The sequence below is a fragment of the Lactuca sativa genome, chromosome 5 (genome assembly GCF_002870075.4).
Source record: "Lactuca sativa cultivar Salinas chromosome 5, Lsat_Salinas_v11, whole genome shotgun sequence".
In the NCBI taxonomy this organism is placed as follows: Eukaryota; Viridiplantae; Streptophyta; class Magnoliopsida; order Asterales; family Asteraceae; genus Lactuca; species Lactuca sativa.
Window position 1 is genome coordinate 367,694,664 of NC_056627.2, and position 14,955 is coordinate 367,709,618.

Here is a 14,955-nt window from a genome sequence, read left to right on the forward strand (position 1 = left end):
TAATCTTTTGTCAAAAAGTCGTTTTCGACCCTTATTGCCTCTAAATTGGCTAGCCCGGATTTGCGGGCGTTACAATTATCTCCCCCTTAGGATGATTACGTCCCGGAATCATCAACGAAACAGGGCTCGTATAATGACTCCATACATCATCTTTTCATCCTAGGTAATAATTATAACTTCTATATTCCTTCAAGTCTATCTCTTAGACTCAGGTCTCTTAGAGTCAAATTCTGGAATGGAATATGTCTTCCTTCATGGTCTAATGTGATATAATCACATTTTAACATGTAGCATTTCTAGCTACCAACTTCTTTTAACAACGAGCACGATACTTCTATTGATCGCTTTGATTTCCATCGTTTGGTTTAATTCGGACGCTACATCAAACTTGGTTCTCCGAACCTCGTAACATACTTATCATTGTCGGACTCAATTCGATATGACCACTAGGGTCGGAATAACAATCATCCTCTTAGTCATTACCGAAATGATGGTAACGACACGCTTGAATAAAACAAAATCATTTACTAGCTTCTTGGTAACCTTGTGACTTTCCCTGATCCAAGTGTGAGTCCTGTGCTTCCGGTAGTATATGCATCTACTACCTTTCGCACCTACTCATACTCGTCCCAAGATGGTTTGTGCTGTTTAACAAATTCACCTTCTCATAGTTAGATATTACAATTCCTTATGATGTCAACACTGTTGAAAGCATTAGTTCTTACTCTTCTTGTTATGTTGATGACAACTGCAAGGGAAATGGAGGTACTGAACTTCACACCTTTGAATGGGAAGGCGATCAGAATAATGTATTCTCATCGAGACCCAAGCGTACGCAAAAGTGGCTCTGGAAACATATTTATCAAGGTATTCACAACAGAAAAACCTTAATCTATTAATCAATGTTTCCACTTTCTTATAGCCTTCTTTACCTACTGACTTGTATGAACAATCTAAACAAAAACAGATTCTTGATAAGGCAATCGACCAAAAGGCCTTACACGGCACATTCTCTACATTTGGCAATATTCTCTCCTGTAGGATTGCGATAGATTCAAGTGGCCAATCAAAGGGGTATGGTTTTGTTCAATACGACTCTGAAGAATCTACACAAAAAGCCATTGAAAAACTGAAGGACATGCTTTTAAATGACAAACAAGTATACATGGGACCCTTTTTGCGCAAACAAGAAAGAGAACTAGTTGTCGACAAGACAAAGTTTACTAATGTCTATGTCAAAAACCTGTCCGAATCAACAACATATGATGATCTAAACAAGACATTTAGTGAATTTGGAACTGTGACAAGTGCTGTTGTGATGAGGGATGCTGAAGGGAACTCCAAATGCTTTGGATTTGTTAATTTTGAGAATGCTGAGGATGCTGGTAAAGCAGTGGAAGGGCTTAATGGTCAGAAATTTGATAACAAAGAATGGTATGTTGGAAAAGCACAAAAGAAATACGAAAGGGAACAGGAATTGAAGCAAAGATTTGAACAGAGTATGAAGGAGGCAGTTGATAAATCACAATCCATACAACTTTAGTTTTTCCATTTTTATGGTCATTGAGGAATCGAAGCAAAGATTTGACAACATATTCTTTTAGAATGATAAAAAATTCTTTAAGAATGTTTTATATTTTATAAATTTTATGTATATTCTTCACAAATGATAACAGATTCTTATAAAATGTAGTATAAAAGGTTATGTATATTTTTTAATTTTTGTATATATTCTTGTTTTGTGTTATAAAAATGATTCTCATTTTATAGAATATATTAGAGATTGTATTGCAATATATTTTTCTTAAATAATGATAGGTTATTGTCTAATATTCGAGGTATATTCTTTAAGATTACTTAATGGATTCTTTTAGAATCAAAGAATCAAAAAATTAATTAATGAAATCATATTCTTTATAGAATGTATTAGAGATTGTATTGCAATATATTTTTCTTAGAGAATGATAGGTTATTGTCTAATAATCGAGGTATATTCTTTAAGATTACTCAATGGATTCTTTTAGAATCAAAGAATCAAAAAACTAATTAATGAAATCGTATTCTTTTAGAATGAATGAATCAAAATATGTGTTGAATGCAGCCATTTTATAAAAAAATCTGATTTAATTTAAATACATTGAATAAAATATGAGATTTGATTTAATTTTCATTAATTAATTTAACTTACTTGCCTAAAATGTAGATAATTCTCATTTCTCTTTCTTTAGTAAATGTCATATTTTCCTTTATACTTAATTAAATGTAATTATATAGTATATGCTAGTCCATGTAAATAAGATGTACCCTAAGATCATAACATTTCATTATTTTAATCTAATGGTTAAGATTTGGTCATACATTCACACAATATTTGTGATTCATATTTGATCCTAACCCTATATATATATATATATATATATATATATATATATATATATATATATATATATATATATATATATATTAACTTATAATATTATAAAGTATAAGGGTTGAATTTTAACTTTTAAAATTGTAGGGATTGGAACTAAAGTTTACTAGATGACTTTACATGTTCCAAAACTTGAGGGCAAGTTTTGTAACTTTACAAAACCTTTCAATTCACAACTCATGGGTTGTTAAAATGAAGACTCTTCATTTTTGTAACTTATGTGTTCTTTTAATGGATTTAATACAAAATGACTTTTGGTTATCCATAACTTGAGGACAAGTTATGGACTCCAGTAAAACACATAAAGATCATGAATTAAGCATTAAACAAGTAATTCCTATGATCTATCAAGAACTCATAAGAACATGAATATTCATATAAAAATTTCAAGAACATATGAGCACATATAATCATGTAATTTTGATATTAGCCATTGTAAATGGATTAGAACAACCATTACACCATCTAAAACAAGTTTTATAACACCAAAACAGTTTAGGGTAATGTTTCTAGTCCATTTCCAGCAGCAAAAATCGAAAATCTGCACTCTGCCTAGCCAAATCGTCGAGTGCAAGAAGCAACTCACCAAGTTGGTTGAAGATTCACTTGGACTCGTTGAGTCCCCCCATGGACTAAGCGAGTCCCCTGTGCAGACAGCAAGAAATTCAACTTTTTTCACTATTTTGCATCAATTATCAAACAAACAAGCCTAGTCTCTAATACAACTGAAGGGTTTTGAGCATTCTAACACTCCTAAGGTGTACATGCAACCCTATAAACCTTGGATCTATGTTTGAATAAGATACATGCAAAATTGATTTTCCAAGGTTCATAATCCTATCTAGCACACATGGGGATCTTTAATCATAAAAGCTTGCTAGAAATATATACCTTGAAGTGATTTGGATACCTTGAAACCTTGTGAGACTAGCACCCCAAGTGTGATGCCTCAAATGTCTCACACAACACAAAGTGCACTTGGAATAAACTTGAGAGATATGTAGAACACTTAGAATTCGACTTGCCCTCCTTTTTTCTCTTAAGTGTCGATTTTGGTGTGTAACATGAAGCTTATATAGTGTGTTACAATTAGGTTACACCATGTAAACCCTAATTGTCATGACCTTTCATTTCCATGACCCATGGGTTATATAACCACCATGGAGCATCCTATGGGTTTTAGCCCAACTTGATAATCCATGGAGCATTAGCCCACTATACAAGTATGAGTGATTTACACAATCAACCCTTATATTTAATTAGTATTCTTTTGATCACTTAATTAATTCCAAATTAATTCTTGATCAATACTAATTAAATAATACTATTAATATATTAGAACTTATAATATATTAATAAACCTTAAGTGCTATTTATTTCATTTTAGTCTATCTAAATGCATGTTGCCATGCAACCCAAATGGACCATGACAAACCGGGTCAAGTACATACCAGAAATAGTTGTGGACTTAGACACCTTATCCAACATGGAGGTAGTGCTCAAGACGATTGAGCTTATACAACAAGTTAGACAGAGATTGGTGACGGTTCAGAGCTGCCACAAGAGTTATGCGGATCAACGACGCTCTGAGCTAGAGTTCCAGTTGGGGGATTTGGTGCTTTTGAAGGTGTTAGACTAGAAGGATGTTATCCGCTTCAGGAAGAGGGGCAAGCTGGGCCCCAGGTTTATTGGCCTTTTCCGAGTTTTGGCCCACATGGGCAAAGTGGCTTAGCAGTTAGAGTTGCCAGAGGAGTTGAGGCAGATTCATGATACCTTCCACGTCTCCCAATTGAGGAAGTGTATAGTTTTCGAGACAACTTGTAACACCCAAAATCAGAAAGACTAAGAAAGGAAAGGAAAACCCTAAGTCAAGAGGTCAACTCGTCGATTCCATAGGTGAACTTGACGAGTCGGAGCGGGATCCGGGTTATGGAATAAGTGACCGACTCGGCGAGTCGGCAAGTGGACTCGGCGAGTCGGCAATTGGACTCGGAGGAGTTGAGGCACCCTATTTAAAGGACCTTATGTCCTATCCTCAGCGCCCCCTTGTCGGCCAACAACTTCTTTAAGCGATTCCAAACCCTAATTTGAGTAAGAAGAGGAGGAAAGTGAGCTTGGGGCTTTTGCAAGAGGAAGGTTCGGAGGATTTGACCACTAAAGAGTTGGAGGATTCAACTCTTTGGTTGTGAGCATCAGTTTGAAGGTAACAATCGGTAACCTTGCCTTTGTTGCTTCTAGATCTTCTCATGGATGATGTTTTGGGGCCATTTTGGTATGATAAGAAGCCTTTTCAAGTTAGAAGTCCATACCTGAGGTTGCTACTTCAGATCTTGGTGTGTCTTAGCCCAGAGACCCATTAAGTATCAATTTTTGGTGTGTTGGTAAAGCATGTTTGCCCCAATCCCTAGCCCTAGAGTGTTTTAAGCCTATAGCTCCTTGGTTTCACGTAAAGTTTGCAACTTTACGTAAGGAATAGACTTTAGAAAAGTAGATCTACAAGATGGAGCCCCTACATGGCTCGACAAGCCACTGTATGGATTAAGAACTGAAGCAACTCGGCGAGTCACATGGGTGGACTCGACGAGTTGGATGAAGATAGGCAGGAACTCGATGAGTTGGAAGAACAACTCGGCGAGTCTGTTCAATATTTCCATGGACTCGTCGAGTCTGTTCTTGGACTCGACGAGTTGGATCGCAGAACCTCAACTTTTTTTGGTTAAGACTTAAATCGGTGAGTTGAGTGGTGACTCAGTGAGTTAGGCCGAATGTGACTTAGAGATCGTTGAACTCGACGAGTCGGCGGGGTGACTCGGCGAGTTGAGGGTATTGTGAGAGTTTCAGAGCATAAGGACTCGGCAAGTCAACGGTTTGACTCGGCGAGTGGAGTCAGTCAATAAGTTTGACTTTGACCAGGACTTTTGAATTTGACAAGAGTGGACTTAGTTGGCTTCTAGAGTTCTGTTTGGATCTAAGTGTTATGTACATTGATATTGGTAGCTCGGGGAGCTAGTGGAGCAGCAGTTTAGAGAATTGTCGGTCAACAGTCAGAGGGTTATCAGCAAAAGTTCAACAGTCCAGGTGAGTTTCCCTTTTGTGTGAATGGGTCTACGGCCAAATTGCCGACCCATGTAGTTATGAGTAGGAAGACCCAGGGGTTAGCCCTAGTCACTGTCTGCTTGTATGATATTCAGGACCAAGGTCCAATGTCGGGAGGGTGCCCAAGGAATGGTTTGCATGATAGAGTATACTTGTTGTCTGTGTGATGCATGTATGTGCTTGGTAGGGAGGTGAGTGTGGGCGAGGTCCTGTATCTCACCAATAGCAGAGTATGGACGGCGTTCCATATCTCGTTAGTAGCAGAGCAGGGACAAGGCCTGAGATAGGTATGGAGTGAGTGTGGGCGGGGACCCGTATCTCACTTACAGTAGGAGCTTGGACAGGGTTCCATGACTCGTTAGTAAACTGGATAGGGGCGAGGCCCAAGACAGGTGAGGCCTTAGGACAGGAATACAGTAGGGTGTGTTTAGTTATGTGTTATATGTTATTTTGTATTATGTGGATAGCGGGAGGGGCCCAGAGACAGACGGGGCCTAAAAGAAACAGATCTGTATCCGAGCGGGGTTTGAAGCCAGGCGGGGCCTGGAGCGGCGGGGCCGTTGTAGCGGGCGAAGCCCGGAATAGCGGGCGTGGCCCAGTATTGTAACGACCGAAAAATTCCAACCAATTTAAACTTTTCAAAAACAACCCGATTTCATTAAATTATTACAAAAAGGTTTTCAATACAATTAAATTAAAGTATTCCCAGAATCACATCACAACATAAATATGAGGAGCGGTACAATCACGCCTTCGCCTTGCCACGGTCTCCTGAAGAACCTGAAAAACATAAAACCACAACTGTAAGCCCGAAAGCTTAGTGATATATCCCCAAAATACCAACCACATATACCGTACACGCATAACATGCCATATCATATCCGATCACAGAACAACCATGCAGTTCGGGTCTACTGTGTGACTGGTCCGCCGCACCGGCCAACAGTCCACCTGGTCCACCCTCCGAGTCTAGCCATATACATCGAGTCTGCAGTGTGATTGGTCCGCCCGCACCGGGCCTTCAATCCACTTGGTCCACTCTCCGAGTCTAGCCATATACATCGAGTCTGTAGTGTGATTGGTCCGCCCGCACCGGGCCTTCAATCCACCTGGTCCACTCTCTGAGTCTACAGTATGACTGGTCCGCCCGCACCGGGCCTTCAGTCGGCCTGGTCCACTCTCCGAGCCTCGGCACGTCTGGTCCGCCCTCTTGGGGCCTACAGCCTATCCGGACCGCTTGCTGGGCCTTCGGGACAGCCGGTCCGCCCTAGGTATCTTGGCCTACAGCACAAAGCAGGACCCGCCTCAACCCAACTCCAGTACAAACCACCATGTGCACATAAACATACAATCATATAACAATTCACAGTGAACAAACCTATCAAACAGATCACCTAACATATCATCATCCTAACCAGGATACCGACCTAACCGGTCACTAGCATAACATCACCCTACATCTTAGGATACCGACCTCAACCAGGTCTCTAACATATACCATCCTAGCTACCAGGATGCAACATATCAAAGCAATACCATAACAACAAATACCCGGATCTCAATCCAATAAAGGGTCGGCCTTGGTGCCTTAGACCCTGTTGATATAGTGAGGATAACTCACCTCGAAATTGCCGACTGAACAGATAAACCCAAGCTACTCCAACCACTGATACGATCTCCAACACTGGCCAACACCAAGACACTGAACTCAAAACAATATTCAAAAATTACCAAAATGCCCCTGGAAAATAGCTGGTCAACCCTTGGCCAAAGCCAACCCCTGACCGACTCTACTCGCCAAGTCATCCCAATGACTCGCCGAGTCCACATACACAGAATCTCCCCCATCCGCGACTTAACTCGCCGAGTCACCCCAAGACTCGTCGAGTCCAGCAACTCTGAGTCCTTTCTCACTCGACTCACCGAGTCACAGCTCAACCAGAAGAAATTTGGACCTCACGACCAGACTCGCCGAGTCCAAGAACAGACTCGCCGAGTCTAAGGCTATCTTCAACCTACTCGCTGAGTTGTTCTTCCAACTCGCCGAGTTCTAGACCATCTTCAAGAAACTCGCCGAGTTCACCTTTGTGATTCGCCGAGTGCCTCTAGATCTCATCCCAAACAGAACCTTCCGGGCCATGCAATTGATCCAAAACGTAGATCTAGCCTCCTACAACCCATCCATCACGTAAAGTGGAAAACTTTACGTGAATCCAAAGAGATCTAGGCATTTCACACTTTAGGGCTAGGGTTTGGGACATGATGGCTTCACTAATCACTCAAGAATAGGGACTTTAATGCACTTTAGACCTCCTCCACTCCATATCTGAGGTAGCAACCTCAGATCTACTCTTCAAACTCAAGATACCCCAAGCTAAACCTCCCATACATTCCAAGAATAATGAATCTAGAAAAATAACAGCCCAAGAACGAGATAATACCTCAAAAGGAAGCCCCAACAGCAATGAAATCCGAATCTAAGCAAAGCTCCTTGCTCCAAGCCTCCTAACTCTCGAAAATCTTCCTCCAATTCTCTTCTCCAAGGCTCAATTGCACTCAAAACCTTCACAATCGCATTTCTTGGGTTTTCTGGACTTCAAGAGAAGGAAAGGAGGCTAGGGAGAGGATATAATGTCCTTTATATAGGGCTCATCCTCCGAAATTAGGGTTTTCTCCACTCAGCGCCAACTCGCCGAGTCCAGCCGCTGACTCGCCGAGTCAGCCACTTAACACGCGACCAAAATCGCGACCCTACTCGCCGAGTCCACTCGTGGACTCGCCGAGTTGCCCTTTCCAATTTACTCTTTTAGCCCTTCAACTTCGCTCTTGATATTCCGGGATGTTACAATTCTCCCCCACTTAAATTAGGTTTCGTCCTCGAAGCCTGCGGCAACTCAACTCCAGAAATACTCCCGCAACTCTAGAAATAACCCTGAACCACCGGGTTCCTGATCCGAGCCCAACTTTATCCACACCCTGCTGACAGAATGACACATTCTTCAGCCTCAGAGCAACTCCGATGAGTTCTCCTCTTGCAATCGCATGCACATGCTGAACTAGCCCTAGAACTCTCGGGTTGGGAAAACCCGTCACACTTACGACATCTCCAAACATCCCCTAGGATGAACCACCACTACATACACAATTCCCTGATCAGAATCACACTGGGATCCCAAGACTCCCTCCCTGCATCCCTTCCGAGCCTCTTGGCTCTATACCCGCGGAATTCCTTCCGCGACCTCAGCAGACATCCTAAACTGGATGTGATCCCATACCACCGCCGCAATCACGTTGCTCAATGACCGCAATTGGACAACTCCAATCATAACTCTGCGCTGCTGCTTTCACTTCCATGAATTTACACTCCCTCTCGGAGTTACCTTCCTCTCTTTTTCCCTTACCAAGGAAATCCACTTAGCCGCCTAGTTACTACGACAAGTGCCACTGTGCTCACCCAACGCTACACCACTCCTTTATAGCATAACCGCTATCCATGCAACACACATGCTCTAAATCTGCTCGCAAGGACTCTCGAGTCCATGCACTATCTCCACTAATCAAGATCAATACCCGGGGCCAGACCTTCTAATGTTAACACATCGCAACATACTCAATCCATTTCCTCGAACCGATCTAACAATACCTTCAGAGTCTTCAGCATGACTGGACCGCCTTACCAGGCCTTCAGCCAATCTGGACCACTCTCAGAACCTTCAGCCAATCTGGACCGCCCTCCAGTGCCTTCAGTCTGGCTGGACCATTCTCCGAGCCTTCGGCCTGACTTGTACGCCTACCGGCCTTCAGTCTATCCGGACCGCTCAACCAGCATTCATCACTCTGAGTTATCTCTCCGGGAAACCCTCCTATGCAAACTGTTCTAGCCCTATAGGGGTTCCGAACTCTTTCTCCATCATACATAATCGATCCCGGCCTGATCCCAGGCCCTCCACAATCAAATTCCCTAGGTCTGTATCCCGCCCCGCATGCCTGCCACTTACTCATACCAGCCTACGCTCTGGGCTGACAGAACCCTGCTGAATCCCAAACAGCTAAACAACCTCACATGCTCATCGATCTTCTGGAGAATTTTCCAATTCTCCCCCACTTATAGCACTGATTAACAATCACCGGTCGCCATCACCGACCTCCCTCAACAACCTTACACAACACAAATACTTACACGCGAACTGCGTCCCGCAAGCACAAACAACCTTCACAAAATCACATTTCCACACTGATCATCCCGCTCGAAAGAAACTCAATTTGCAGCTAACCACTCCTCAGAAAGCAGATGCTACCCGGCATTCAGACCAACGCTATATTTCCACTAATAACCCTCATGAATGATAACCAACGAATTTCCCATCACTAACCCATAACCATACCATAACTCTCAAAGAACAACGAATACCACACCGAAAACCACACAATGAGACTAACAGATAAACAATACTCCACAATAATCACAAGATAATCAAGACATCAAGAAAGAAACATACCCGCGACTGCATCCGACACTGCTCTGACCTCCTCTGCTGTAAGCTGAAAAGCACGACCCTGAGCCCTTGGGGGCTCCGCTCCACCCTGACCTCCACCTGTGATCCTCAAAGTGGCCGGTGCTGGAGCCTGCACCGGTCCTGCAGCGAGTTGTAGACAGTTGACCCTCAAATGTCCAACCTGATGACAATGATAACAAATCCTCAAATCCCGAACCGGCGTTGACTGCCGACAATCCCTCGCATAGTGCCCCTCCTTTCCGCACTTGTGGCATGCACCACCGGACCTACAAACTCCGGTGTGACCCCTCCCACACTTACCACAAGTGTGGCTGCTCAGATCTCCCACCCTATAATCAACGGTCTTGGACCGTTTCGGTGCCGGCTGCGACTGCACCGGAGCCTGCCTCAGCTCACGCAACTGCAACTCAATCTCTAACTCACGCCGCATGGCGGCCTCCTGCAACTCCAACAATGTCTCGCACCTTTGCGTAGACACAAACTGTCTGATATCCCTCTTGGGCATGCTCAGATATCGAGACATCTGAGCCTGCTCTGAAGTGAACTCAGGGCAGAACATCGCCCTCTCAGTGAACATCCTGGTGATCTCAGTCACCGACTCCGAACCCTGCTTCAGCTCAAGGAACTCCTGAGCCAATCTCTCTCTCAACCCACAGAACATAACGAGTGCTGAACATCTCTCTGAACTGATCCCATGAAACCGCAGCCCTCTGCACATCTGAATATGACCCCGTGGTCAATCTTCACCAATCCTTCACCCCGAGCCTCAACAGGTTCAGAGCACACCACACCCTCTGATCAGCAGGGCATGAACACGTGAAGAAACTGTTGGATTAGTGTCTAAGTCCATAACTATTTTGGTATGTACTTGACCCGATGGTGCATGGTCCTTTTGGGTTACCTTCACCAAAGCAACTTGATAGGATGAATTATGGAGAGAAAGGATTAAATATGATTTATTAATATATTATGGGAATAATATATTAAAGGAGAAATCATATTGTTTAATTAATATTAGTCAATAATTAATTGGTAATTAGTTTTGTGACTAAAAGAGATTAATTAAACTTAGGGGACCGGAATTGTAATTATAAGATAATTGCAATTTGGGCCATGGATTGCCTTTTATTATAAGGTGGACGAATTCTATGGGGGAAGCCCATATGAAATCGTCCAAGGCCTTATGGAAAGGGCTCCATGGGTTGCTTAGGGCTTAAGCAACCAAATTAGGGTTTCCAAGTTAGATAACCCTAATTGCCTCACTATATATAGATCCCTTAAGGAACAAAAACGTAGCTAAGCTTCTTGCTAGGGTTTCACACGAGTTTTGGCAGCCTCTATCCACTCTCCTCTTCATCCTCTTGCTTATGGTGTTTGTGAACCATTAGAGGAGTGACATTTGCGACTCTAAGCTTTCTAATGTCAATACAAGGAGATTTGGGATTGTTATTGCTATATAACAATCAAGGCAATATCTTAAACCTATTCTCATGTTAATATGATTACTTGAATGCTAGAATTAGGGTTTATAGTCTTGGATAACTTGCATGTACAATAGAGAAACCTAGATCCAAGCATTAGGGTTTGTATGAGCAAATATGATGTCTTATGACCAAAACCCATCAGTGGTATCAGAGCCTAGCTTGGTTTCAATTGTATTGATGCATTGTGTAACTAAAAAATTCGTTTTTTGGGTTTCTGGAGGCTGGACTCGCCGAGTCCATGCAGACTCGACGAGTTCAGGCCTGACTCGACGAGTCAACTCGTCAGATGGAGGGTAATTCGGGATTTCTTGCTGTTTTTGCATTGGGATAGTTACCTTATCATATTAGATCAATATAAATCCGATTTTTTGATATATATGACTATATTCTTGATCTAATTGAATATATTTATCAATTAATAAAATATTTGTTTCCTTATGTGATAATTGATTAATTATTTTGATTAAATTGATAAATTGTTTTGCAAGAAATCATTAAATAAATCAAATATGGATAATTATGTGATTAAATGTTAATTTTAGATTATTTGTTATTTGATCCTTGTGTTATGAAATGTTTCATATTTTCCCCTTTAGGTTTTATAGTTTAAATTTGAACCCAATAGTTTTGTTGTTTTGAAATTTAAATAGTTAAAACCCAAATGTTTTGAAAAAGGTTTCAAAACTTGCCCTCAAGTTTTGGAATTTAAATTTTGATTAATTGTTTAATTTTGATGTATATTTAAATTCTAAACCCTAATGTTTTGAAATGTTTCAAAACTTGCCTCAAGTTTTGGAATTTAAAAGTTGATTAAAAGTTTAATTAGGAATGTTAAATTCTAAAACCCTAGAATTGTTTTGAAAAAGTTCAAATCACACCCTTATGGTTTTATTAATTAATTAAGGTGTATAATTAAAAGAGGTTTAATAAATCCATAAAAGTTTAGGTTTACAATTTAATTGAATTAAAAGTATAATTGTTAAATTTGACCACCTAATACTTTAAAAGTGTAAAATACACCCTATACTATATATAACATTAAAAGTCTAACATTATATATATGTATGAGTAAAAGTCAGTCTTACTGTTAGTAGGCCTCATTCACGAAGCTGGTCTATAAGGGGTGTTTAAGGAAATTGCCTATAAAATGGCGATTGAATGGGTATCCACTCTTACCCACCACACTCTTGACTAGTGGAGGGTCGTTAGCCGAACGGGTAGGATAGGACGAAACCTTCCATTATAAGTATAATGAAGTATAAAAGTAACTAAATGTTTTCATAAAATTCCCAATCTTAGTTACTTAGACAAAAGTGAATTGATGCAATTCCATGAAATTACACTTTGTGCCCTTGCGAAGACGTTAGTGGAGCGTGTGTGGTTTACCGGCACACTAAATGGTTCTAAGCAAAGGTAGCAAAGGGTGACTCAATGTTTGTCATAGTTCGGTGGAGCGTGTGTGGTTTACCGGCACATCGAATAGGTGACTGTAACATGTGAGGGCACCATGTAAGTTTGCATGGTTATTCACACCCGCTTTGTGATCCTCGGCATCCCAGTCACAAACTAGAGGGGCATATCGAGATTTAAACATGCCATTGAAAGTTCAATGAATCTCAAAGGATCTAGGAGTTTTCATAGATTTAAAACTTAAATTCTTTTTCGTTTTTCATGGTGGAAATTAATGAATCATCATTCACTTACCTTCAAATATTCTTCAATTAGGGTTACGGCATCCCTCTCCCGAGTTGTAGAATATTGTGTTGGGTCCTAGCCTTAGTATCTCATTTGGGTGATTTACTAAGGACTCAATCTATCAACTAACTTGAATTCGTTTTCTCCCGTTTTGTAGATGTCAAAGTTTGACAACTATGGTCTTCCCAAATCCCGTGGAACAAGCATTCCACATGAAGAAGATATTCCACGATTCGATCGAGGAACAAGAAATCATGCATCACTTCCTCCACCTCCTCCAATTGTTCTCCCTAACCCACAAGTTCAAAGGCTTGAAAAGTTCAAGATCACTCAAGCCCTCTTGGCAAGTAAACATAAAGAAGGAAAGTCGGTGTGTGCACACGTCCTAGGGATGAAGTCACACATTGATAGGTTAAGAATGTTGGGATCCGTTGTCTGTGAGGAAATGGCTGTTGATTGGGTTCTTCAGTCACTTCCTAACTCATATAGTGAGTTTGTAAGAGAGTACTATATGATGAACCGCGACGTGACCCTTATAGATCTCACCTATATGCTTATTGCTGCTGAATCAGCAATGGTTTGGCACAATAGAAAAGCAAAGTTGATTGGTGAATCTGACTTCAAGACCTCTATGGATATAGACGATGGCAACAAAATACATGCTATGATCGAAAGGTTTGATCATAAGAGAAAGGCAATGTCTAAAGTAGTTCCATGTCATGTTCCAAAAGAGTCAATTTGCTTTTATTGCCAAGAGAAAGGGCATTGGAGACGAAGCTGCCCTATTTACCTAAGAGATCTAAGAGATGGGAGAGTTGAAACGTATGGCTCTAATATAGGTAAAATCCATTAACTAACTCTTTTAAGCTTCTATTCTAGATTCTTAATACATAATGTGATAAGATTACAATTGATGTTTTGTAAGATCGAAGAAAAGAAAGGAAGCTTAAGGGAAGAAGTGAGCAAAATCTAACCGTCAAGGAATGGATTTCGATCGCATTTCTCGAAGATTAGATTCTTGAGCTACTACTTAGAGTTAGAATTAGATTGCTAAGAACGATGTATTAGCATAGTTTTTCAATGAATTTCATTGTAAGGACAAAATTTTTCCGCAATAAAATAAATTTTGATTTTATATTATTTATTTATCCTTGCAATGGCGTATATGAAAAATTGATGTTTGAATATTAGCAATAATGGATTTGGTTCTTATTATGTTATTTATGGAAAGTCGAGAGTTCACCAAATAGGGAGACTTTCTCATCGCCCAAAGTTTCAATTGGACAGAAATTTGAAATCACGCAACTTGGTTGCATGATGAATGAGAAATCTCATATTTGGAAATTAGACTAATTCATTGACAAAGTGTCAAGTGAAGGACTAGGATATTGAATACACAAAGTTGTGTGTTGATCAAGTTCACCATAAGAGTAACAAAGATATTCGTCATGTTTTACTAAAAGTTTAGTAAATGTGATTATAATTACAAGATTAAGTGTAATTATGAATTGATTGAAAAGGTTTAAATCAACAGCAAAACGAATAAGAAGAATCAAGTAGGCAGAAAGATAAAAGTTTCTCCATTCTAAGAAGAAGGGAGAGTAGCTTTTATGCTTTATGATAGGTCTTAATGATTAAGAACCATATCTCAATTGATCCTCTAAGTAAGTCTTAGTACAATTGTATGTTTAAGAAGAGGAATCAAGAATTGAAGAAATGGTTAAATCAAGAA

General features: G+C 40.6%; 1 protein-coding gene across 1 annotated transcript; it reads left to right on the forward strand.

Moving 5' to 3' along the window:
* Window positions 1-693: 693 nt before the first annotated feature.
* LOC111892894 (polyadenylate-binding protein 2) lies at window positions 694-1,543 on the forward strand. Its single transcript, XM_023888979.1, has 2 exons — window positions 694-867; window positions 923-1,543. Exons 1-2 carry the CDS (start codon window positions 694-696, stop codon window positions 1,541-1,543), a joined length of 795 nt encoding a protein of 264 aa, XP_023744747.1.
* Window positions 1,544-14,955: the final 13,412 nt, after the last annotated feature.

Bases quoted from the DNA above. Each gene is read 5' to 3' on its own strand.
- LOC111892894 (XM_023888979.1), top strand. From the start codon at position 694: ATGTCAACACTGTTGAAAGCATTAGTTCTTACTCTTCTTGTTATGTTG. The intron at 868-922 runs GTATTCACAACA...ACTTTCTTATAG, and splicing joins CTGGAAACATATTTATCAAG to CCTTCTTTACCTACTGACTT.